Source organism: Mastomys coucha, unplaced genomic scaffold, assembly GCF_008632895.1.
Source record: "Mastomys coucha isolate ucsf_1 unplaced genomic scaffold, UCSF_Mcou_1 pScaffold15, whole genome shotgun sequence".
In the NCBI taxonomy this organism is placed as follows: domain Eukaryota; kingdom Metazoa; phylum Chordata; class Mammalia; order Rodentia; family Muridae; genus Mastomys; species Mastomys coucha.
The window spans coordinates 99,261,972-99,289,009 of NW_022196897.1; the positions used below are offsets into that span (position 1 = coordinate 99,261,972).

Genomic DNA, 27,038 nt, shown 5'->3' on the forward strand with positions numbered 1-27,038 from the left:
AAAAAAAAAAAAAAAAGGAAGGTGGCATTTTACTTTAATACAACAAAGAATTTCTGATTTATTTAATCATTAGTAGATAAGTAGCAGAATAAAAGTATCAGTGAAGATCCAGATTAGAACCGCTGCACTAACTAGGAATGCAACTGAAGCAGTGACACAAATGAGGGATCTACCAAAGTGCGCTGGAACCAGCAAACGCACAGCCCAGGCAGCTCACTGCTCTCTGCATCAGGACCTGAATGCCTCCTTTAATTCCCTTAGAAAGTCATGTTTGGCACCTGCTAACCTTTGATGGTAATTATTTGTATTTCTTTCTTGATTAACAGTTAAGGTATAAACTGTGCCTTATTCACCTCTACAACTCCCATATAACTAAGCACAGCATCATTCACAATAGAGACAGTAAATAGAATGGCAAACAAAGAAATAATTCTGTAGACTTCAGTTATGTGCCTGAGATTCATTTATTGAAAAGTAAATGTGAGACTAGCCTAGCTCTTATACAACATGGAGACAGACCTCTCTTAAGTGACACTTAAACTGAGTCGCTTGTGTCAAGTAGAACAAACCATAAATATACCTGAGGAAAATCATCTAGAGGGACACAGTATATAAAGTCTTATTTAAAGAACTGGATGGCCCCTCTATCTTCTCTACCCTGGGAGCAGCTCTCCTGCTTTGACCCCTCACCCTTGAAAATGTATGCTTGCTCCAAATTCGTCTCTACCTGCTTCCTGATCAGGAGTACCTCTCAGGAGCTGAGCCATCTGCTATCTGAAGTAGAGTTGAAGCGACCACAGATGCCAACAGATAAGGGCCTCAGCAGCTTGACAGTCTGGTGGCCTCTGACCTCACTTATCCCTAGTTGCAGCTTCCAAACCAGCACCATTTCATGCTGACATTGACACAGCTGCCAAGTTCATTGGAACTGGGGATGCTACAGTTGGGGTGGCTGGCTCTGTGGCAGGGATTGGGACTATTTTTTGGGGTCTCATCATTGGCTATGCCAGGAAACCTTCTCTGAAGTAACAACTCTTCTATGCAATTCTGGGCTTTGCCCTCTCAGAGACCATGGGGCTCTTTTGCCCAATGGTGGCCTTTCTCATCCTCTTTGCCATGTGAAGCAACTATCTTCACTTCCACTACCATAGTTCCTTCGTGTCTCATCTGCACTGTATGTTTCTTTGCCTGTACCTTCCCAAGAAGTCTGGGAAAAGTGTTTGGCTCAGGGTTTGACAGAGAGAAGACAAATAAATACTATATTAATAAGAAAAAAATAGAACAGGATGTGTGATCAATGTGGCTACAGTGAGGTGAGGAAGAAAACGGAGGACATGATAGGGAAGCCTCGTCACATGATGACATAACAGCAGTGTCTTGGATACTTAAACGCTCTTCGATGTGAAGAGAAACCATTAAAGAGCGTAGAACAGTGGTACTGAAGGATAACGGACATTTTGAAAGAACAGCACAGAGGCTATAGAGAGAGACATGTAAAGGAAAAGCAGAGGGAAGGGAAGCAGGGACATGAAATAAGGGTGTCTCAATATGGTGGGGCAGTGGTGGTGAGCCACTTGGTACTGACAGATGCTCATGGAGTGGGAGAGAAGGAGTCAGGGACTCCTCCATTGCACTTGTCTTCCATAAAAGAGGTAGAGAATAAACTCCTGCGTCTGAGAGCTTCTGTTTTCTCATTCTATTGCTGTATAGCAATAGAATAGGAATGAAAGGGAGTAATAGGATTGTATAAGTGATGAGGCATGGAGTAAAGAAGAAAGAAAGGCATCCTGCAAAAAGTAGGTGTTTCCAATGTTACGACAACTTCAAATAACAGTGCTGCCTAGTGCTAGTCCTTGCAAGCGTCACAGGACAGGTACATTGAGATCTTCCTTTACTAAAACACTTCTAAACCATGAAAGCAAACCCTAGAAGCCCTGAGAAAAGTATGTCAATCTGCTGTGTCAGAGAATCATTCAGCATGATATCCCACACCTGTCTTCTAAAGGCATCTAAAGACACCTACAGTAGACCTACAAAAGATCCGGTAAACGAATGTATGAGCAGTACTCTTCCTCAGCTGGTTCGTACTGGGCTTTAACAACACCTCATGTTCAAAGAAGCTGACCTTCAGAGTAGAACCTGAATTCATCTACAAATTTCCAATTTCTTCAAAAGCCAGAACAGATTTAGCAGATGGACTTCCGTAAGTGTCATATTTAATCAGTATGCTATAAATTTAAGACTGAAGTTAATATTCACTTAAACCCCCTCCTTCTACCTAGCATGTATGTGTTCCTTTTTTGGATTTCATTTCTAGGGAATAAGGAGTTTTAGCTACAAAACTGAACATTACCTTGAAGTTATTCTCCTTTGGTTTCCTCCTCATTATGACATTGAAAGTGTCATACACATCTTCAGCTCCGTTTTGTATAGTATTGGTCATATCCTGTTGATACTGGTTTGGATCCAAAAATACACGAAATGTCCTTGACTCTCCTCTAAGATTGGGTCTGGGTTCAGGTCCTAGATATTTTTTAAGAATTTGTTAAATGAAATATGTATTTTTTTAAGATTTATTTTATTTATTTTATGTGTATGAGTACACTGTAGCTGTACAGATGGCCGTGAGCCATCATGCGTGTGTTTGCTGGGAATTGAACTCAGGACCTCTGCCGGCCCCACTCGTTCCAGCCCCGCTGGCTCAGGCCCCGCTAGAAATATGTATTTTTTTAACTAACTATGAAAGTAAGTTAAAAGTCTTTCTTTCATAGGTATGGTAAGCCACTGAACTTGCCTCCATTACTCCCCCATGATTGAGCTGTCCTGTACTTAGACACTTCAGATTCAAAGTTGAAAGTACATTCCTACTTTCCTAAATTCTTATCAATTCTTACAACTCTGTCGTATGCTGATGAAATTCCACAAACTGTCACTATATGCAGATGCTCTTAACTAAGCCAGGAGTGCTTAGTGGTCAAAGGCCTTTGCTCACAGTCCCTATGAGTGACTCACATGTGGGCACATATCAAGTGTTTTTTAAACTAAGGCCACATGAAGTTATGTGCCTGCAGATGTGTGTCTTATTTTAGGAATTAAGAAAAAAGTTTCTATTTCTTAATCTGACAGTAGGTTTATTACTTTTCTCAACTTTCCAGAGTCTACCTAATATCAGCAGTTGGAAAGGAATTTCACTACAGAGAAATGTGAAAAGAAGAACTCTGGAACTCAGAGTTCAGAGCTCAGCGGCCTAGCTTCCTCCCTTCTTTCCTTTGCTGGGCTCTAACTTTGGTCTCATTTTGTGGTACAGTGTTTACCCCATCCAGCCTTCATTCCCTTTTGTTTCCTTACACTCTACAAATGAATAGCTTAAGCATTGGCAGTCTAACAATAGCCTGAGCTCGAAATTACAGGTGAAGTAAATTCAAGTTTTAAGTTCAGCCACCATACTGTGAAAGAAGTATGAGCCATCAAGAGTTCTAACTTACAAGTAAAGTAAAAGTAAACTCTGTAAAGGAGTCAGGGCAGATCAACAATTTCAGATATCACCAGCAATACCAAGAAGAGTAAAATGACCCCATGAAACAGCTTTTAAAGCTACTCATTTGTTTGTGTGTTGTATTTGTGTGCGTGTGCGTGTGTGTGTGTGTGTGTGTATGTATAGAGGCCAGAAGGATTATATGTGTATTTGCTATCATGCCTGGCATGCTTAGAAATATTAAAAGTCTTGTCTTGGAAAATTCAATACATTAAATGGTTTTTGTTTCCCTTTTTACATAGCACATGCTAGGCAAGTGCCCTATCGCCACAGATATTAGCTATTCTACAGTTGTAAAGTAAGTACCTTACAATCTTTTGTGTTTACTACATATAACAACTGAAAGTTTTACCAAGTAAGCCAGCACAGAAATGTGTCGTTCTCTCACACACAGATCACCATACCGTCTTCGATGACTCGTCCTTTGTCATCCAGCATGCCCTGGATTTCACAGCCTCTGACATACACTAGACCAACTTGCTCAATAAAAGGCCTCCTCCTGTCAAACTTAGTGCCGTAAGGTTTTGTGGGACGCACAGTAATTAAAAAGCATACATCATGTTTGCGAAGACCTAGTAAAACATAAAGACATTTTTACTTATTAGAATTACATTGTTTTTGATCTTTCATTGGCAAGTTCTTAACTTTTTTAAAGGAGAGAAGATTTTAAAAAATGTTAAAAATAACGGGGGTGACCAATAATATATTTTGTATTAGAACATAATTATGTTTCCTATAGTTTTTAATAGTCAATATTTCATAGCAGTAATTAAAAAAAAGATATTCTTATATTAAAATTAGAAACCTGCATCATGAATTAATTAGAGTAAGACTTCCAAGTCATGTTACGGATCCAAAATTGGACGTTCATCACCATTCTTATTTTTAATTCTTATTAAGTAACTGAAAATATGGCTGGAATATAACTCATAGTCATCAAGTGTCTACCATCGTCTCGGTTATCCATCAGTGTCATTCCAAACAGCCTGAGTGCACTGTCCTAAAACAGGTTAGCCCAAGAATAACCCATCAAAGCTCAGGAATGTTAGCCACAGACGTTCACCCATGGAATATGGCTCAACATAGAGTTTCTGTCAGCAAACAGGGAAATCTTTCTAAGTGAATATCAAGAGGCAAGATATTGGTGTCAAAATCCAAAGCTTCTCTGGTTTTCCGGCTTTCTCAATAACACTGACACAGAAAGAACAGGGGCATTAAAGTGTTAGTGACACTTTACCACATGGAAGGAAGGTCCCATTACTTCATCCTTGTTTCTTCCCGAGCTATTATTTTTACCACTTTATGACAGAAATGAAAACTTATTTAGTCTGTCTACTTATAATCTTGGAAAAAGAACATACAGCTAGATTAAGAGACACCAATGTCAGTATGTGGCTAATAGGACTGGAGACATCATGGCTCTCTGTAGTGTGAGTGTAAAAGTAAGTAACTTTCCAGGGGTAATAAATATAACACTCTTCTAGCAATTAATGACTTCTCAAGGCACAGCAATCATAAAGGTGCACAGTGCTCTAAACGGATAATGCAACAGACTGGAGCGCATACAAAGATAAAGGATTCAAAACAATCTGTCACAAATGATACCCACCAAAGCAGCCATTTGTCAAACACTTGGTCAACTTCATTGCTGGGTTCCTTTAGAATTTCCTTTTAAGTCTAACATATGCTCCTCATGGTTACTGCTATGCGGGGAGCTATAATTTCTGAAAACTGATCCCTTTCTTTCTGGCATTTGAAGAAGGTAGCAGGAGATTAAACCTCCTGGCTGCTATCTTTCACCATAGGGCAGCAAGAGGGAATGGTCTCTTAGACAGCTGGGAACAAATGGTGTGTGTGTGTGTGTGTGTGTGTGTGTGATGATAATACAAAAGTGCCCACTGCTGGTCGGTTCAGAGCCAGTTCTTATACAGATGTTAGCCAACATCTCTTTTTCACTTAGTATTTTAAAACATAGCTTCTCAAAAAGCTAATTATGATACACAACTCTAATTGCTAAAACCTTAGGTAATAAGAAAAAAAATAAGGAAAACAACTGGTTTATTTTCTTATCAATTATTACACAACCTCAAGTAAATCTAGTTTCAGTGATCCCATCCATCTCCCTTCCTGTGGTAAAGCAAACAGTTTCCTTCTGAGCTGCTTCACTCCGCGTCTCCTCACCAGACCTCCATGTGTTCTCCACAAGGCACATGAATCTCTTTTCTACTCTGGCTGCTCTCGTCTTTTCAGAGTACTACTATCTCTGCTTATGCTGTAAGTATGTATAAGTTATATATGATTCTCCTTTAGGGCACACTGATGCTTTTATGTTGATATACAAATCTAGCAAATACTCTACTCATTTAACAATTTCTTCTTAGTTTGCTTTGCAAACTGCAATCTTTAGAATACTGATAGTTATGATTTTGTCATTAAAGTACTGAGATACTTAACATACTCTTGTATGATTCTTAATATTTTTACTACTAATTACAAAGACAACTACAATATTTTAAATTAAAATTTAAGAATAAAATTGAATTAAGGGCAATATTTAGTAAAAGTACTCGACCAATGCTCTAAATGAAAAGCACAGGCAAAAGGTGGCATCCCTTTTGAACTGACAAGTTACCTTCCCACTCATCCTTGATGTGGTCTCTGACATTCAGATTGATGGTGACATCTGCACGAACTCGGGTTGGCCAGTTTTCACCGATGTTGGGTTTGGCAACCTCGACTACAGTGAAAGCCACAATGGGCTGAGCCATTCGTGCCCAACCACCGAACACTACGCCGCCATACTCAGATTGCCTGAAATCCAAAGCAGTGCATGATTATACACACAAGAACTTTACAGCTTTACACGAGCACAACTCGGGAGAGCACATGCTTAGCTCACAGTTGAGTCTGGCTAGCATTGGCCATCCATGGTAAGGGCCTTTTTTCCTCAAGGATGAAGAGTATGCTACATTGGGCATGTGGCCACACACTTTCTCTACTTGTTCATCTCTACATAGTCACAGGTTGTTTCTCTATCTTGTCTGTTGACAATAGTGCTGCTCTGATCATGAAGTACAGCTATCTCTTTCAAGACAGTGATTTTAAACTAAAATCACTATTAACATACATTCACAAGTAGAATTACTGCACATGATTCCCCTTTTAATCTGGGAAATCTCTGTACTATCTTCTACAAGGGCTGTACAGTCATATACCCAACAAAAATGCACAAGGCTTTCATTTTCTTAAATAACCTTGCCAATGCTTACCGTCTCTGTTAACAGGATGGTTGATCAACTAGTGGCTAGATCTCCATTTCTCTGATGATTACAGGCCTCAGCACTACTTGTTTATAGCCGCTGGCTCTCTTCACTGCAAGCATGTCCACTTAGGATATTTGATATATTTTTAAAAATTATTATTATTATTATTATTATTATTATTATTATTATTATTATTGGTTTTTTCGAGACAGGGTTTCTCTGTGTAGCCCTGGCTGTCCTGGAACTCACTCTGTAGACCAGGCTGGCCTCGAACTCAGAAATCCACCTGCCTCTGCCTCCCAGGTGCTGAGATTAAAGGTGTGCGCCACCACTGCCCGGCTAAATTATTTTTTGTGTTGAGTTGTCTATGTCCTTATACCTCTGGCCTTAACTTTAATGAGACACAAGTCACAAGAGTTTCCTTGCATGGCACAGCTGTACAGAGGCTCTTACTTTCATGCACATCTATTCTCTATTACTATATTTTTCTCTTTGCTTCCTCTATTTTGGTGTCAAAATCCAAGACAAAAACCAAAAGCAAAACAAAAAAGTGCTAAGAGCACTGTCGTGGTAACTTTTTCTTTGCTTCCTTCCAACATTGTCATGTCTCAAGACTCAGTTGAATCTGCTTGAATTCATGCTTTACTATCAGGCAGTGATTCTGCGTGCAGATCTAGCTTTCCTCTACTGAAAACACTATTCTTAATACACTGTGGATTCTTACCACAAGTGTTACATATGCATTCCTTTATTCCTGGACTTTCTACTCCTGCCTATTTTGTGTATATCTCGGGGGTGGGAGGGGTGTTTTTCTTTTTCTTGGTTTCTCAAGACAGGGCTTCTTTGTGTAGCCCTGGCTGTCCTAGAACTCACTCTATAGTAGACCAGGCTGGCCTTGAATCAGAGATCCGCCTGCCTCTGCCTCCAGAGGGTTGGTATTTAAGGCGCACGCCACCACTGCTGAGTGCCCTGTCTTTTGTGTCTGCTGAGCACTGTCTTGCTCTCAGCTGCTCTGGAATATAATTTGAAATCAGGAAATACAATGCCTCTAGTTTCACTGTCTCCAACTGAACTGCTTCAGCTACGCTCTCTTTCATTTCCTGACAGGAATCTCCACTCCTTGGAGAACTCCTCTTAGCTTCTCTTAGAGAAGGGTCTGTTCATATGGCATCTCCTTCATTTTAAAGGACAGTTCTATTTAGGTTTATTTTATCCTTTTTCTCTCTTAAGTAATTTCAACTATTAACATTTTTATCTTCTGTTCTTTATGTTCTTAGGTTACACTTAAAGTAAATTTCTAGAACTAGCTATTATTTTAAAAACTTAAAAACATGCAAGAAACCTTATTGAACTATACTACCTTAAATCCCTTAAAATATCTTATCGCTTAAAAAAGATCAGAGGGTTTGAAATTAATTAACAAGTACTAGCAACATCCAATAGTCCTTCTTATTTACATTACTATTTACATTACTTCAATTTGTATTAAAAATTAACTTTAGTTTTCATATTACATGGTTTATTTGGCACAGAAACAAAGGTAGCACTTTGAAACTTAAAGTTAATTTCAAAAACAACATTCCAAAAAATTTAAATTACCTCTAATATAAAGATTCTGGGGTATAACTAAAAACTGTACAATCTTATAACATCAAAGCAAAACTAAGAATAAAAGTCCTCAGTGCAGGACTTGCTGAGCGCTGGGACAGCTTCTAGGTGGCATGACAGTGTGCTGAGTCCTCGTAAAGGGGTCACTGCCATCTCTTCCACTCTAGCGCCTTACCCTAGGACAGCGCACGCTGTCTTGTGGAACTCATTCACTGTAAATGCACAATTCAGGAGGTGTAGTGAGTGCACACGATATGTATGTACATCACAGTCCACCTTTACAACATCTGCATTGTCCCTGAAGACGAATTTCTAACTGCCGTCAATCTCCGCCTACCCCAGGCAGCCTCTAATCTGGTCCTTTCATTCTTTGTTTTCTTATAGAACTGAAACATGATGTATTTAAGAAGGACAGATTTCTGCCACGTGGAAACACATCAATTTTTACTGCTGTTCCAGTGGCTTAAGTTATTGGAAACATGACCTGAAACATGTAACATGTAAGAGTACTTGGGCTTCTTTTCTGCCCTTGTGGTGTGGACCCACACCTGCAGAAATCCCTTCGTGGGCATTAGTGCGAAAACTTTAGAAGGATTTGTTATTTCAAATATGAACAAATTAACTCCAAAGTTAACATTTTCTTTCATCTTCCAAAAAAAAAAAAAAGAGTAATTAAAAAAAATCCTCTATTAATAGAAAATAAAAACCATGAGTAATTGTTTTTGTTTTCTTTGTATGTGTGCTTGACATTTAAATTAAATGTACAAGTGAATTCTATTTACTTAAGTGCTAGTTAATAAATAGGGATTTTGCGAAATGGCCAAAATTAGACTCTAAATCTAGACACATAAGTGCAAGGTAACCATAAATTGTAAAGGAGTTTCTAGATCAAGTGCTCCCACAGTGTCCGGACAATGGGCAATAATTTCAGCAAGGCTGTGGGCAGGGATGAACAGCCAGTGGATATACAAATTTCACAATCCTAGCCTACTTACTGACTCAACTGATTATTAAGTCAAAAATACTTTTGTGTTGGGTTTTATAGTCTCATCCAGAATAACTTCTCACACAATAATTAAAAAAATAGAGCTGAATATAAAGTAAAATATAGAAGTGAAAAATAGATCATAACCACAGAGCCTGTGGTTGCTGTCTATGGTTGGGGAAGAGAGAAGGCTGGAGGACACCTAAAGAGCTTCAGACTCCGGAGACTGTCAGGCTTTCCATACAAAGTCAGAATCACTACGTGCCTATATCTGCTATGCCTGAAAGGTAATGACTCACTTCACAAAGTTTGCTCATTTGCAATCACTTGTAATGTTTGTAACCATCTACTTAGAAACAATGAATAAAATGAATTTATCCAAAGTCACTCATGGGTAAAATTCCCAAATTAACCTTCACAAATCTCATAATGCAACCCTGTCTAGCATAGTTAGAACAACCAGATTTTCTTCAAGAAACTCTCCAGATAAAGCCAGGAGGTGGAGAGTCAAGCTTAAAGCGAAAAGTTCTCAAGGAAGTAGATCTATAAGTGAATCCTGCCAATGCAGTTGATTTCCAATGTGCTGCTCATAGAAAGTTCTGCACCACGCTCAGACCTCCAGTTCACACTTGTAGCTACAAGTCACGGAACAACAGTGTGAGAGCAGCACTCCCAAGACCAACTGAGTCTAACCTGCCCTAGGCCGGGACTGCTGGTCCCTCTTTATCCTGTTATTGATGTCTACTGATGTCTCCCCTCCCTGACTAACATGACCTCTTCTCCCTAAGTCCCCTGCCATTTCTCCAACGTACTCAAATACATATCTTATACTTTAGCACTTCTGAAGTGAATTCACATTATAAAAATTCTCAAATAGTGGCATCTTTGGCAGATATCTTCAATTGCGAAACAGTGATTTTCCTACCACAGTGTATCAGATACTGCACACACTTCCTCATTACAGATGCATCACTTTACTGACCACGGCTTCATTCTGCTGACACTGTCCTCGATGTCTTGTCTAATTTCGTAAGTTGATTCTAAGCGGAAGAGATTAAAGTTCCTCAGGAGATAGTCGTGTAGAGTTAAAAACTGCAAATTCAACTTGGGGAGAGCAAGGCAGCCTGAAAGGAGAACAGCATTAATGACTGCATTATTCTTTCAATCAACCATCTGGTCTATATGCAAAAGCACACCAGCAGCTGCAGAAGCAGCTACTGATGTCTGTGGAGCAAATACATCTCCACATTTCCATCTGCACAGACACTCAAGCAGGACTACACAGGCTATCTTGTGAGAACTGATGCAGAGATACAACTGTTCATACAAGTAATCTACATATCAACATTTCACAGGCTAACAGTGCTTCCTAAATGTTTCCAAAGATATTTAACACTAGTATAGAGGTTAGTAGCTTAAAAATTCCTTCTTCTTCTCTCCCCATCCCCCACAACCCCATTTTTCCCCCTTCACTTTATCCCTCTTGCTTTGGCCCTGCTCGCTCCTGTCCCAACTCACTCGGCCCATAGGTTTTAAGCCACCTTGTGGTTACTGGGAATTGAACTCATGATCTCTGGAAGAGCAGTCAGTGCTCTTAACCTCTGAGCCATCTTACCAGTCCAACCCCTTCCTCTTGTACCCAATTCAAGCCATCCAAATTCTGATGTGCCTAGCATTAGCATAAACTCACCCTGTGGCAAAACATAGCACACAAGAGTAAATGTGATGATGCTACACACTACCTAAAGAGAACTCCAAACAAGCCTTTTGGGCTTTAGGGGTCAAGGCATTGTCTTTATGTTACACCAGCTCTTCTCTGTGACTGAGCAGTCTTAACATTATTTAGAGATCAAGTACTCAAAAGTACTACCAAAGCCAAGATACATTTACCTGACAAATCACATTTTTATACATTATCTACAGTACCACAGCAGTAATAAGAGAACTTAAAGACAAGGAATGGTGTGCCAAATATTCACATTGTTTTTATTAGTAGACATTGATTACACTCTGAGTCACTGTCTCTGAGGCGCAGGCTGAAGGAAAGGTGTCTCATTTTCATTAAAAAGACAAAAACCTGTCAGCACTTTGCAACCCTCACTTGAATTAAAAATGGTTGCATAGACAGGAACGGCATAGCATCTTCATGTATGTTCATACCTTGTTCTCATTAGGTGCCCTCCCTTTGTCTCCCTAGTACTCCTTCCTGGCCCAGCTAGTTCTCCTTCCCTAGTTAGACCAACCTCTGCTTTATTACATGGATTCCACTACCCTATTTCTCACCTTCCTTAAGATCTCTTCCTCCTGTCTTCTGATCTCTGTCTTATCCTACACACACACACACACACACACACACACACACACACACACACACACACAGACAGACACAGCTACATATAATTTCATTTCCATGTTCTAGATACAGAAAAGAACAAGCCAAGCTTGTTTTTCTGACTCTAGCTAACGCTGTTTAATGCAATGGTTTCCAATTTCACACACTTTTTGCAGGTGGATTTCAGGAGAAACTCCAGAACTCTTGGAATGATAGCCATCAAAATAATTGTGACTACTTTAAAGACATCACTAGTACCATACTTCTGGTGCATTTGAGCCAAGTTCTCTTCTTCACAAACAGGTAATTTTCAATCAAAGGTACAGGCTCAGTAGCTAGAACAGACACTTGGTAGGTACCTCTAAGCATTTGGTACCAACTGCTAGTGTTATTTTTTATTGTTGTGGCGCTGGTTTTTTGTTTTTCGGTCATCAGTACCTGGCTTCATAAAGAACTTTAAAAAGGCTCTAACAGAGCTTTTGAAGGGCATGTCTATCAAACAGCCTATCACAGTGATCAATGAAAGCTATACTTTCTGTACTCTTAAGCCTCCTCAGAAACAGCATTGTGGCTTTAATCATATTTTTACAGGGAAACACATCCTTGGATATATTTAATTTAATATAAATCCTTTTGCCAAGAATTCAAAATCCTCACTATTTTCTAACGTCTAAGTCTAGAGAACACAGAACAGTAATCTACTGTATAGAGGAGACACATGTGCATTTCAGCTGTGTGATGGACTTAAATTCACATTACACATGAGCTCTGCATTACCTTACCTACCTTCCCCAGAATAGTACTCGGTAGGAACTATGTTTTCATCCCATATAATTTTCTCAGTTGGATACAAAGGCATCTGATTCAATTGCTGAATTTGAGAGATACGGCGTTCATGGCGAGACACCTAAGGGAAGGAAACAGTGATGTGAGTTAAAGTAGAACATGAATGATACCAGGGTCATCAGAGACAACAGGAGAGAGCCTGCTTTTACTGCCATTAGGCATGGAGTGAGATATTCCTGGACTTCAGTCTCTGTGGCAGTTTGATAAGATTTGATTTTTCCTCTTTCTGTTTTCCCTCATAAATCATTAAAAAAACTAGGTATCGACCAAATGACCTAGAGCTGGATCCCAGCTCCTCCATTCATAAGTTAGTTACTTTAAGCTTCTGAATCTGTCTCTTTTTTTTTTAAAGATTTATTTATTTATTATATGTAAGTACACTGTAGCTATCTTCAGATACCCCAGAAGAGGGCATCAGATCTCATTACGGATGGCTATGAGCCACCATGTGGTTGCTGAGATTTGAACTCATGACCTTCAGTAGAGCAGTTGGCACACTTAACCACTGAGCCATCTCTCCAGCCCCTGAATCTGTCTCTTTTTACTAAAACAGGTGAAGCATCAGTCTCTAACCAGGGTTCCATGGGGGCAAGAAGGAACTCTAAAACTGGATCAAACTCCCTGGCACATGCCATGAGCTTAAGAGGTGTAGCATCAATGTAATCCCAAACAAACTCCCCAAAGAAGAGTTAGGAGTTCTGGATTTGGTTTTCATGTTTCTTCTAAGAATCTCTTATGATCTGAGCAAGCTTATAATCACCCAGTCTGAATTCACTGTAAATGCGAGACTGGGTGAGCTGTACTTTCCCTCATTAATGATCTCTACACACACTTGATATGCCAGTAGTGCATCTCACTCAGAAACTGATTTCTAATTAACAATGCCAGAATGACCCATGGCTTTTCTATGGGAAAAATCCCTGGGAAAGGTTTGTATTTCTTTTCTTCATAAAAACAGTATTGGTACCAACAGCCTGAGGTGAAAGAGATTTTCTTCTCAGAAAAGAGTTCAGGGAATTTTGGGGAAGTGTTTGCAGTTACAGACAGTGACAAGTGACCTGTAGGAAGACAGGAAAAGATAGAAATCTAAGACACATACTCAGAGCAAACATGCAAATAAAAAAGTAGTTTCCATTCTGGAACTAATCTGAAATGCTCCCCAAGGCTCTCCCCAAATGACACTCAAACACCTGTCACCGAGCTTTAAGCACCTCTTACAAATGGCTTGTCTCTGCTCTCCACATTTAGCACATTATCATCATCTTCCTACAGGGAGGGATTATGCTCACTATCATGTGGTACAAATACAAGCTTGGAAAGTAAACCCTGAGCGGCATGCCTAATACGGTTCAATATGTGTAAGAAAATCAACAGACCCATATGCCTATTTATTTACTTACTTACTTGTTCTATTCAGCAATGAAAATGTCTGAAATAGATGAAAAGCTACTTAATCTTATAATAGAAAAAAAGAACATTTTAAATCCTTTTGTTTTATTTTACTGGAAAAAGACTGAGAAAAACCAAGGCTGGTGTGAAGATAGGGCACGCTATCAGAGTGTTGGTTTTGGAGGTTAACCGGGCAGCCATGAGCACACACGATGAAATAACCAGTTCTAGTTCTGGTTAAGTGTTCACATATGTGTACACACACACACACACACACACACACACACACACATGCTATCTGTAAAGGTGAAAACTTTCAACACTAAAAGAGCCATGAGTTAGTGACATGGCTAAATATTTGACATAAATAGTCATCTGTTTCAGAAAATGTTGTACTGAAAGGGAGAAGGTGTTCTGCCGACACTACGGAGTGGACTAAAACCCCAAACAAGGTGAAATGAAGGCAATAGTAAAAAGTTTTTTAGAAGTTATAGAATCACTAGCATCTTTGGTCCTATAAGGCTGGGAATCAACGTATAGTATTCAATGTCTTATATAAGTAAGCACTCTCTATCACTGCACTGTATCTCCACCTTCACTTGTGACCTAGAGAGTTCTAAATTATTAACAATATAAAGTACTTCATGAATAGTCACATAGTTAAATCTAGTAGGTAAGAGAAGTCCTCTGGAAGCTCTAAGGGCGCAGGTGACGAGTCTACTGTGTTTACTCCTGGGCCACAGCAGACGACCACAGGGGTGAATTCTTCACTCCCTAACTTTAACTACCATGCAGTGGTGCATCATTTACAGAGTAAACGCAACCCAACCCCAAAACCCAGACAACAACTATTGCAACAGCAGTAAAAAGCCACCACACCCAAAAAAACTACATTTCTAAAAAGCAAAAAAAATCAAAAAAACAAAAAAACAAAAACAAACAAACAAACAAACAAACAACTGGTTTAGAAAATAAAGCCTTTCATTATCAAAGCTGATTGAAAAATTGCTTAGAATTCTTTAGCCTTAGGAATAATTTACTATATTTCTAAGTCACTGAATTTACAGTGTCAAGGCTATGACCTGATACTGAATACATTATCTTTGAATAACTGCCTTTAAAATAACATGACCACGGTTATTCACATATACTGTGTCTAACTGTGGTCTCCTTCAAGAAAGGAACGGTCAGCTTTGACTCTCAGAGCACGAGTACACTGTGACCCAGAAGCTGCCCAGTGCCTCAGTGACTTCCTGCCATAATGGAGCTTAAAGGTTTGAGAGATGTGAGAAAAGAAACCAGACATGAAAAAACAAGACGAGGCCTGACACACACACCCCTGCTCCCGACCAAAATCAACTAATTTCAAAGACAAGAGGCAAACGCCCGCCGGGCCTGAACTCTAGAAACAAGTACTGTTTATATCATTATGAGTGACTCACAAAGGTGAGAGAAATTATGAGACAGTTAAATATTAATATTTACCAGCAATTCTAGAAGAAATTCTTTATCAAAAGTTGTGTCTTCATTTTTAGGCAGTGTTGGCAAGAGGCAGAGGTATGATGCCACCTGGTGGAGTGTGTTTGAACTGTAGAGTAGAGAAGATTTATTCAGATCAACTACTTTTACTCTTGAACCATGTTTTCCTACTGATATCTTAAAAAGTAAAGATATCCCAATGGCACGGACAGCAAAACAAACAAATGAACAAAACCCCAACAACAACAAAAATTAAAAACAAGAATTAAAACTTTTTAAGTATTTTCTGCTAAACCTTTCATGGTACCTGAAATCCACTGACAGACAGCACTGACCATCTGCCACTGAAGCTACCACAGCTGAGGTGAGTAACTGCAGACCCAGGGAGGCCTAGCAGCTCATGCAGTCCCTCCTCACGCCCACATGTGGATCATCCAAAGCCAGTATCATTTAAGAACAACTTCAATGTAACAGAAAATGTTTCTACTGAAAAAGTTACCAACACTGGACTCTCAAAGAGACATTTTTAAAAAGGATATAACAAAACGTGAAGTATGTATTTTCAATATAATTTATGTGGTAGAATAAATTATGCTTCTTTTGTCTTTCATTAGTAACATTTTTCTTTCATAACACAAAATGTTTTTTCTTTCTCGAATGCTGTTTTACATCAAATCCCTCTCTTCTATTCCGAACCCCAGAACTGTTAATCTATTTCCAACCTCTTTGCTTTTTCCAGCCAAGAAACAGCTTTTGACCCTGACTGTGTAATACACTGAAAATTCAGTAGGAAAGTAATCAAAAGGCAGTATAATGAGCACCAAGAGTGGCCTGCAGAGACTTTGACGATCCATGGCTAGTTTAAATACAAAGAAAAATAGGAAGTCAAGAAGCTACTAACTACTATTGTTTTCCCAAAAATATACTAGTAGATACATACTAGATAGTATTATTGATATATCTTAAGAACACAAAATTTTCCTAGGTCATATCTCTAACATCAAACATGAGCTTTACTGGTTTCTGGTATATGATGTTTATGGCTAGTGAGACTTGGCCAGGCTAATGCTCTGCGCAAAGAATAATGGCCTAAGTTATTAAACATCCTTTCATCACTTCCTGAGGAAAAGATGGGTAGTTATGTTTAAGTGAGTCAAAAATTCCAAACTGCTAGAGATGAGCACCAGGTGAAGTTAACAAAGGACCATCCCACAGCCCTCAGTGCTAGAGAAGAAAGAAAGAAAAGTCCACAGCAAGATCCTAGGAGAGAATGCTGTTCTTTTCATGTCTTACCTGAGGGGCCCAAAAAACTTGACCAAGGAATCACGGGCATCTACTTCTGCCACATTGGAGAGGGCAAAGTCGTAAAGCTCTGGGAAGTGTGCAAAAGCGGCCCTCTGGAAAAGCAAAGCCGTCAAGTTAATGTCTGTGCACCTGGAGCTGCTGGGCCACACACGGCACGAGTGTTCACCGTGTGCTGCTTAGTCTCCATGAGTTTGCGCACTTTCATTTCCCTTGCTGCTGCTAGCTAGTTTTATCCCATTACGGTCAGATAAAATACACTGTATTATTTCACGTTCACATATTTATTGAGGCTTGTTTTTTTTCTTAATATGTGAAATATTTTGGAAAAAGTTCCCTGAGCTGCTGAAACAAATGTGTGAACTTTAGTGTTTCAGTGAATGCTGTATAGATGTCTACTAAATCCATTTGATTTGTGACTTCAATAATAAGTAAATAAATGGATAAATATTTCCCACTCCTTCTTATGTTTATCTCTCTCATTAAACTGGAGGTGTGTCATGCAATAGGGAAGGCAGGAATTGTTGTGGCAGGTAAGCGACGATAGAATCTGGTTAGTGCCCCCTCCCTGCCACTGCTGGGGATTGAAAACTAGGGCTTGTCCATGATAAGGAAACACTCTATCAGAGAGAGCTACATCTCAGGTTTCTGTTGTCCCCACAAAGTTGACATGAAAATGGCACCTATACAGCTTCCTTGGCATGAGTGGAAAAACACAGAAAACAACCCCCCTGCCCCCCAAATGTCATTTATTACCAAAAACTAGCCAAAGAATACTAAAGGAAAGCCCCAAGAGGTACTGTCCTGGAGACCGTATGGAGGAAGAAGCTGAAAATACAGCACGTTCCTGAGTTCTTGTTGTTTGGATCTCTAGAAAGATATGTCCTGGCAAGGGTCATTCAACCAACCAAGAGTAAATGAAAACAGCCACTCTGTGAATACAAGGACCTCATGCCCTCTAATATAAGCTCCAATGAAATAAAATACCAGCACATGGATTCACAGGTTTCAGATAGACTATGAAAGTCACTTTTTTCATAAATTCATCAAAATAAATAAAAACATTTAAAAATGTGAGGATGAAACAATATGAATACTGTGATGGTTTGAATGTTTGGCCCAAGGAGAGGCACTGCTGGGAGGTGTGGCCTTGTAGGTGTGGACTTTAATATCCTGTCCTAGTTACCTGGAGGTCAATATTCTCCTAGCAGACTTCAGATGAAGATGTCGAAGATGTCGAACTCTCAGCTCTGCCTGCACCATGCCTGCCTACATGATGCCATGTTCCTGCCTTGATGCTAATGGACTAAACCTCTGAACCTGTAAGCCAGACCCAATTAAATACTGTCCTTGTAAGAGTTGCCTTGGTCATGGGGTCTCTTCACAGCAGTAAAACCCTAAGACAAATAACATTTTTATTTGCGTATTATAAAACCTAAGTTCCAGGCCGACTCAACAAGGAGCATGAGGAATGGTATACTGCATTTATTTACCTGCAGAGATGTAATTCTGTCATAGTGAATTGTGGTCATTTCATTCTCTGTCAGAGCATTTCCAGTCTGGTCGTTAATTTCAAAACCAGTATAGAATTTCAGCATGTCTAAAAGCTGGAAGGATTTATTTAAATTAATAAACCATGTGAACATGAGACCAAGAAATTATAAAATACTATTTATTAAAAAATAATAAAAGATCTATGTGTTTCTCAGGGGTTGAAAATTTTACAATTCAGCATTACACAGCAAATACTTGAGAGCATATCCAAACATATTTAAGTTTCATGAAAATAAAATATTTATTTTATAAATTATCAAGACTACATGATATACTTAGTCCACTGCTATACAGAATGTCAACTGCAATCCCAATACAATAGGAGGAATTTTCTATATTAGACTGTTTTGTGGCCCAGTTTGTGACACTGTCCTAGCTGGTGACTGACATCCCTAGGAAGATGTGTCTGTGCTCTTTAAAAAAGCTAAGCCTGAACCAACAAGCCAGCCACCAAGTCTTTCCCCTGTGGATCCACTTTGATTTCCTGCTTAAGCTCTTGCTCTGACTCTGAGAATGGACTGAGACTTGAAAGTTCAAGCCAAACAGATGCTTTCCACCCCAAGCTGCTCTCATCAGAGTGTATTATCACAGCAACAGAAAAGCCAAGTATGAGTGTATTATATTTATCCCTCCTACAATTCACCATGCCACTCAACCTCTCTTAAGCTTAGATCATGTATAAAGAGGCCTTGCTTTCTGCACATGGAATATTCTGGCTGCAGTCACTTAAATATTTATTATTTTTAGTCCTAACCTGTGACACATTATAGTCAATTACTAAGAGTTAATATATATGGCCAATCACTTGGCAGAAATTTTTTTTTCTGAATGAAAACAAAACAAAACAAAAATCTATAGTAAGACATGATATAGAGTATGTCATACACATAAGACCTGCATCTCCAATTTACTCTTCACTACATATTCTTTCACTTGACAATACAGGAAGTCTGAAACATTTCTTCCCTACCCAAAGCAATAAAGTAAAGTGCATTTGCCTTCCATACTCTCAACTGCCTGTCACTGCTGTCACATGGCACTAGGGTACAGTTCACTCGCAGTCAATGCTCATCACCTGTTATATCCCACGGTGGTTATGCACACACAAGTGAAATATGTGAACACAAGGGGCTACACTTCCAAAGTCATAATTTAGCTTAATAATAAAGGAATATACAGTTAACACACAAGTTAGGTAATTGCTAGAGTTGTATAGGTCCATTCAAGTATGTATTCAGTTTATACACTCTGGTTTTACTTTAAAATGACCAGGAATTTACAGCATCCAGGTCAATATTTAAGACTTTTACTTTGGCTTATGCCTTGGTACTCAAAGCTGCATGGCTAAGCAACAACCAACTTCAGAGATCTCGACATTAAATGTGCCTGACCCACTAGGCTCACTTCAGAGATCATGACATTAAATGTGTCCGACCCACTAGGCTCACCTGGGAAAACAGGTGGCCGTCCTCTTCTCTGTGAACAAGACTGGAAAGGTAACAGTGAACCAGAAGGTGGGAGTCATCCAGGATGGTGTTAAACCAGCGCCTTGTAGGGAGCAGAGCCTGGGAGAGAGAAGCACAAAGCCTTCATTTTTCATGTATTCCCGCAGCTAGAGACGAATCTACTAGTTCACACAAAGTGAACAACACAAATGATTGTTAGTCTAATAGCTTCAACACTCATTTCAAGCCAAGGGACAGATTTTTTTCAATTTCCTGCACTAGGGAGGAGAAGGAAATGGATTACTCTGAACTACATCAACTTTGGATCTGAACTTTCTGTAAGAATCTTGCACCTAACTATATGAAATTTTCTTTAATAATAACTAAAGAGTCATAATTCTAAAAGGCAGTGACAACCCATACCAATAGGACAGTTAGTACAAAACCTCCAGGAATCAAACTGAGATCATCTTGTCTATAAAACATTGAAACAGAAACAGACCAAGGGCCATTTCAAGTAAGTATTTCAGATGTAGTCACAGCTTGATCTTAGACTATTGAAGAATATACAGCAAGTCACTACATATTTCTTACCTCTAGATCAATCATAAGTTCAATGAATCTTTCACAGTAATGAACTTTGTCCATAGTGACAGGCTCTAGACATGAGAGAAACATGTTAGAATTTTACCAAGCCTTTTTATGTGCTATTTTCTTAAGAATGACAGCTATTTAATAATTTAAACAAAATTATTTGTCTTGTTCTTTGCAGCTGAAATATGATCCACAATAAGAATCTCATATTTTTCTCAAAGGCAGGCCATCATTATTTAGATCTACTAATATGAAGAAATGAACTATTTAGATTGACTCAGAAGTATATTTTATTAATCTGGTGTGCAAAAAAATGATGAATAAATTGATTTATAGGTTTAGCTTTATTTTGTGTGCATGAATGTACACGTATGTATGTGCACCATGGCCTGCAGAGGACAGAAAACGCCAGATCCTCTAGATCCAGTTACAGAAGACAAGCTGCCATGTACGTATTAGGAACACAATCTGGGTCCTTTGCCAAGAGCTGCAAGTGCCTTAAATATTGAGCCATCTCTCCAGTATTAATAAATATAGTGGTTTTGAAAATCAAAGGTAGTTTTCTTTTTAATAAAAGGCAGTTTTCTATCCAGAGTTTGTTCACTTTATTCTGCATCAATAATATATCAAACTCTTAAATATTCTCATGAATAAACACATGTGCATGTCTACACATGGTTGTGCTTATTCATGATAGATACACACAGACACACATATATCTGATGTAAATAGCTAACTTTGAAGTAGTATATACACCAAAGAAAGAATTCTTCCACTGTCCCTGCATGAATTTTTTTAATCTTAAAAGGGGATTATATTGTCTTAGAAAGAGTCTATGAACTTTGACATGAAAATGTCAATGATATATTGAAAAACATAAATTTACAAAGAATCCTAATACTGATTTATAGTATTCATGAACACAACGTACTATTTTTCTTAAAATTCATTTTAAAATAATTACAGCTTTGTGAAATAAAATACTTTCAGGATGTAAGTTTTTGTTTTTTCTTAATATCAGGAAATGGCCCACCACTTACCCCATAAAATCGTGGTGTCAACATTGTTTCAACTGACGTAATTTTTTTTAAAGGTTTATTTACTTATTTTATGTATGAGTTCACTGTTGCTCTCTTCAGACATACCAAAAGAGGGCATCGGATCCTATTACAGATGGTTGTGAGCCACCATGTAGTTGCTGGGAATTGAACTCAGGACCTCTGGAGGAGCAGTGCTCTTAACCACTGAGCCATTTCTCCAGCCTGACACATATTTTTTTTTTTTTAATCCATTACTTAGCTAAGACTCTAAGCAGTGATTAACTCATTACCACATATATTAAAAACCACCCCAGAAATGCTTTAGAATGCATTTATTTATCAGTAATTCACAGGAAAATAGGTCAAATGTTACAGAAATCTGAAAGTTTTTATCTACTGTATGAAAATGTTAACTGTAGTTTTCCTCACAGACTTTTCCAGCTGGCATACCCTGCTACCCAGATGCTGAAACAATGCAACTTAATATCCAGAAGAGACATTAAATGTCTCCTCTAGAAAGTCATTGTCTAAGAGAAAGCTGAGGATGGAGAATTAGAACATTGTTTTCTAACCTTATCCTAGGCCAAAAGGCTGTTACAAATGAAGCCAGGTAGGTCAGCTCATACAATCTCAGCATTCCGGGTGACAGAGCAAGAGAAGCATAAGTTCAGGGCTAACCTGGGCTAAACAATGAGTTCTAGGCTACTATGTTCTACACAGTAAGATCTAATCTAAACTAAAGAAATAAACAAAATGAATGAGTAACTAACTACATAAATACACAAAATAAAATGCCAGTGGGTGTGCATTGTTGACATGGGCACAGCTGAATCAAGGACTCCCACACCTCAGCTTCATGGGAGTTGCCAAGTCGTCCCTGGTGAAGCTCAGAAGCATGGTAAAGCTTTCCTTAGGTCTTTACTTCCTGGATGTTTACAACCCAAAGACTGTACCTCTCCTGAGAGTGCTCCTACTGAGATTACTTAAACCTGTCTCCTTGATTCAATTATATACCATAACCCCTGTCCCCTTGTTCAGCTGTATATAAAAATACACTGAGCTTCTGGGTACTGTGGCTTCTCCATCCAACTCCAGCTTTACTGTGTCCATGTGTCTGTCTTTTCTTTATTCCCCTATTACCCCAGACAGGTTAGTCCCTAAAGCTATGCTGGACATGGTACCAAACAAACAAACAAGTGTATGCTTACACTACTTAGAGAACTTGTCCACTGTTACAGCTACTATGGAAATCAGTGTGGAGGTTTCTTAAGACTACAAAGAGAACTATCCTAACTTAACCAGTCCTGAACACAAATTCAAAGGACCAATAAGTCCTACTGTTGAGACACTTACAAATGGATGTTACAGCTGCACTGTTCACAACAGCTAAGAAACACAACCAATGATACCCATCAACAGATGAATGAAGTAAATGTAGTAAATATGCAGAAATGTATTTGTGCATAAGGAAAAATGCAATTAACAACATCTGTAAGAAAATGGATAAAAGTAGAAGCTGTTACGTGAAATAAGCCAGATTCACAAAGACAAGGAAGACAGCTACCATGTTTTCTCTCATAAGCAGAACCTAAGTTTAAACTTGTATACACACACACATACATATACATACATACATACATACATACATACGTGTGTGCATACATGTGACTGTGAGTCTTATGTGTCTTTAGACTAAAAAGGTGAACTTGAGAAGGAAAAAGATCTCTTTGGAGGGGTGGGGCCAACTGAGTACATAGACCATGACATCTGAAGGGAAGGTACTTGTCGGGAGGAAGATGGATCAGAAGCTAGGGACAGGAGGAATGAGGGACAGAATGAGAGGGCAGTGACGGAGGGAGGGAGAAGGATGAGAATAAAGGATAAACAGTTCATGAGACCCATTATTTTGCATGTTAATTTAAAAACATGATATATAAAAACATGGTATATAAAGAAAGATGGGCTTTACCTATCTTACATTGTAGCTATCTTAAAAGAACTTCTGATCCTCCCACACAAATCATATCACATGAAAACACTATTCAGTGCTGTATTATAAAGTAGCAAATGAGATCATAAACACCTAATGTACTAATGTCCCCAGCCTCCAGCAGAGAACTCAAACTTGGTAAGCAAATATAAACATTTCGATAACTGTGTTGGTGCTTTAATAACCTTTCCAGGCAGAACCAACTCTCAGGCCGGCAATATACAGGAAATGGAAAGGACACGCATCTGTTATTAGAGTTTTAAATCATTCTAGGAGCAGTGTTTAGAGTAGAAGACAGTGAATTCCAGGAGGGCAACTACATAATATTATATAGTGAGTAGAGCAAAGGTGGATAGTTACCAGAAAGTGGGATGGACTTCAACACAGAGATGAACTTCTGGATGAGCTGGGAAAGAAACCTTCTTTCTTGGTAGGCCCTAAGAATCAAACAATTACCCAATTATTCCTAAAATAGTTATAAAAGGCAATTTTAAACACTGAGCTGTTCAAATGCGCTGTCTTTGCTATTGAGCACACAGTGTCTTCCTCGTAAATTCACAGGAAGAAAGAAACAGCCTCACCACTGGCCTGACTTGCCTGCCAAGGACCTCCTCCAGTTATTGTAAGTTTCTACCTAAATTCTGGGGTCAGGGCAACACAGTACATTTCAAAATTTTATCTATACTATTACTAGCCTTAAAAGTCTAATGTTTAGGGACTGGAGAGATGGCTTAGCAGTTAGGAGCACTTGCTGCTCTTCCAGAGGACCGGGGTTTAGTTCCAAGAACCTAGGTGGTGGTTCACAACCAACTGTAACTCCAGCTCCAGGAGATGGGATGCACTCTTCAGGCCTTCATGGCAATGCATGCATGTGGTATACTTATAGCCATACAGGCAAAATACTCACACACATAACATTTCTAAAATCTCATGTTTAATTAGGCCCACTGTCATGTACCTTCAATCTCTGTACTTGGAAAGCAGGAGGAACTCTGTGAGTTCAAGGCCAGCCTGGTCTACAGAGTGAGACTATCCTAAAAAACAAACAAACAAACAAAAACCCTAATGTAGTTAAATTAGATAGCAAATACAGGGAGAGGATTACAATGGCTAGAGACTTACACATCAGTTTAAAAGTCAAGTTCCTTCTGCCCCCTGAGTTAACCATCAATTAATAAAACATCAGGTAATAGATATTTGAAGATAATCATGTAAGCCCTGATAGAAATACAAAGTACGGTGAGAGATCAAAATCTACTTGGGGGCTGGAGAGATGCATCAATGGGCAATGTAGTGCTTGTACAACAAGCTCGAAGACCTGAGTTTGGTCCCTAGCAGCTATGTCAAAAGCCTGGCCTGGGGCTGTGCATCTGTAACAGTGTTGTGAGGCACAGGAGGATCCAGGGGGTGGTGGCTACACATTCAGTGAAAGAACTCCTCAAAAAATAAGGGAGAGAGCACTAGAGGAAGATCTAACACTGATCTCTGGCCTCCAAGCACACATTACAGATCTCTGTAAAATACTCATATTAATCTAAGTGAAAGCATTTGCTGATAATTTATTTGGATTCAGTACCACGTAAAAGGAAGCAATAAACCACAGGGTCATGACCCAAAGCCTAATGTGGAAGAAAGGTGTGCCCACATACTGCTCTCTTGCTTCTGGGTCCATCTTTTCATCATTCTTTTTAATCAAGTTCCAGAATTTTCTTAGCTTTGGTGTCTTTTTCAATTCTAATTCCAAACGTGCCTAAAAGAGAAGTATGATATACAGCAATTAGTAACACTAACAGATGTGATGCTTAGATTGAACATTAGCTAGTCTCTTTATATATAATGATATATGATAATCTGAAAACAATAAGACAAAGTATGAAAACTATAGAATGACTTGTATTCTAAAAACACTATCCCATTCTATATTTTAATAAAAATAAGATGGAAGAAACTACCTTTAATAATCATTATTATAAGCTAATAATTTATTTCTAAAAAATCTGAAAAATAAGCATAAATACTTTTTCTTTTTTTTTTGGTTTTTCGAGACAGGGTTTCTCTGTGTAGCTCTGGCTGTCCTTGGAACTCACTCTGTAGACCAGCCTGGCTTTGAACTCAGAAATCCACCTCCCTCTGCCTCCCAAGTGCTGGAATTAAAGGCGTTTGCCACCACTACCCAGCCTAAATACATTATTACAGAAATAAAAAAAAACCCTCAGTCTCAGCAATAAACACTAATATAATTGTCAAGGCTGGGCCTGTAGTTGGGTGATGAATGCTCTGCTTAGCACGCTAAATTTCAGGGTTCACTCCCTAGAACTGGGGCAGAAGGTGGAAGGTCGGAGAGAGAAACCTCTGCCAAAAGAAATAAGGAGCAGCTGTCTGAGCAAGGTGTGTGCCCATATGTTCAGTACTGATAACAGTGCTGATAAAAGGAACGCAGTTCCAGGTCAGTCTAGGCTGCACAAGATCCCATCTCATCAAACACACAAAAGAAGCAAAAGGTGCTCACACCAGCACACTTTCTCCTCTCATACCTATCACTTTTTCATTAGTATTCTTTATGAGTGTCTCACTCTGCCAACCTGAACCAATGGCTGACCAGTCTGCACATCTGGGCGTGTGCAGAAACAAGAGCTTTAAGCAGAATGCTGCATAAAGTATTACACTGAAAAGAGGTCATTTCTAGCTGATACAGGAAATACGTTAATCTACTATGCACACAGCACTTAATAAAAAGCGAATGGAGGACAACACCCAGAGGAAGCTCCACTCCCAGGCGCTCTGACACACCCCGGATCAGAGGTGAGGAGGAACCAACATCTGTCCCAACACTGGGAGTAACTGGGACCAGCGGGACCAGGCATGCAGGAACTCTGCCTGCCCAGTGACTCAAGTTCCTTCTGGTCTGTCTGGGCTGGTGTCCAGAGCAGACCTTGGGCACAAGCTCTGCAGCCAGTACCACAACACAGAGAGGAAGTCCCACTCCCAGGTGATCTAACAAGCCCAGGATCACAGGATCCCAGAATCACAGGATCACAGAGACAGCTTGACTCTGGGGAGTTCTGACACAACCAGGATCACACAGGAAGGATAGGCTCCAGTCAGATTTAGCAAGGGCAGGTAGCACTGGAGATAACCAGATGGTGGGGGGCAAGCATAAGAAAATAAACAACACAACCAAGGTCACTTGGCATCATCAGAACCCAATTCTCCCACCATAGCAAGCCCTGGACACACCATTACACCGGAAAAGCAAGATTCAGATCTAAAATCACTTCTCATGATGATGATACAGGACTTTAAGAAAGACATAAATAGCACCCTCAAAGAAATACAAGAGAACACAGGTAAACAGCTAGAAGCCCTTCAAGAGGAAACACAAAAATCCCTTAAAGATCTACAGGAAAATACAATCAAACAAATGAAGGAAATGAGCAAAATCTAAAAATGGAAATAGAAACAATAAAGAAATCAGAAAGAGAGACAACCCTGGCCATACAAAACCTAGGAAAGAAATCAGGAGCCATAGATGAAAGCATTACCAACAGAATACAAGAGATAGAAGAGAGAATCTCAGGGGCAGAAGGCACCTTAGAAAACATTGACAGAACAGTCAAAGAAAATGCAAAAAGCAAAATGCTCCTAATCCAGAACATCCAGGAAATCCAGGATGCAA

General features: G+C 39.2%; 1 protein-coding gene and 1 pseudogene across 1 annotated transcript in view; one reads left to right on the top strand and one right to left on the bottom strand.

The window, feature by feature from the left end:
- Positions 1-27,038, bottom strand: part of Aqr (aquarius intron-binding spliceosomal factor) — an 82,952-nt gene that overhangs the window by 32,290 nt on the left and 23,624 nt on the right. The window contains exons 8-19 of the mRNA XM_031371391.1: positions 25,012-25,112; positions 23,723-23,799; positions 20,333-20,397; positions 19,742-19,858; positions 18,233-18,346; positions 16,731-16,834; positions 15,444-15,546; positions 12,510-12,630; positions 10,374-10,515; positions 6,168-6,346; positions 3,940-4,107; positions 2,354-2,523 (exon numbers count right to left, since the gene is read on the bottom strand). Coding sequence (XP_031227251.1) covers positions 2,354-2,523; positions 3,940-4,107; positions 6,168-6,346; positions 10,374-10,515; positions 12,510-12,630; positions 15,444-15,546; positions 16,731-16,834; positions 18,233-18,346; positions 19,742-19,858; positions 20,333-20,397; positions 23,723-23,799; positions 25,012-25,112 — 1,461 coding nt within the window. The remainder of the gene's footprint in view (positions 1-2,353; positions 2,524-3,939; positions 4,108-6,167; positions 6,347-10,373; positions 10,516-12,509; positions 12,631-15,443; positions 15,547-16,730; positions 16,835-18,232; positions 18,347-19,741; positions 19,859-20,332; positions 20,398-23,722; positions 23,800-25,011; positions 25,113-27,038) is intronic.
- LOC116090663 lies at positions 696-1,535 on the top strand (annotated as a pseudogene).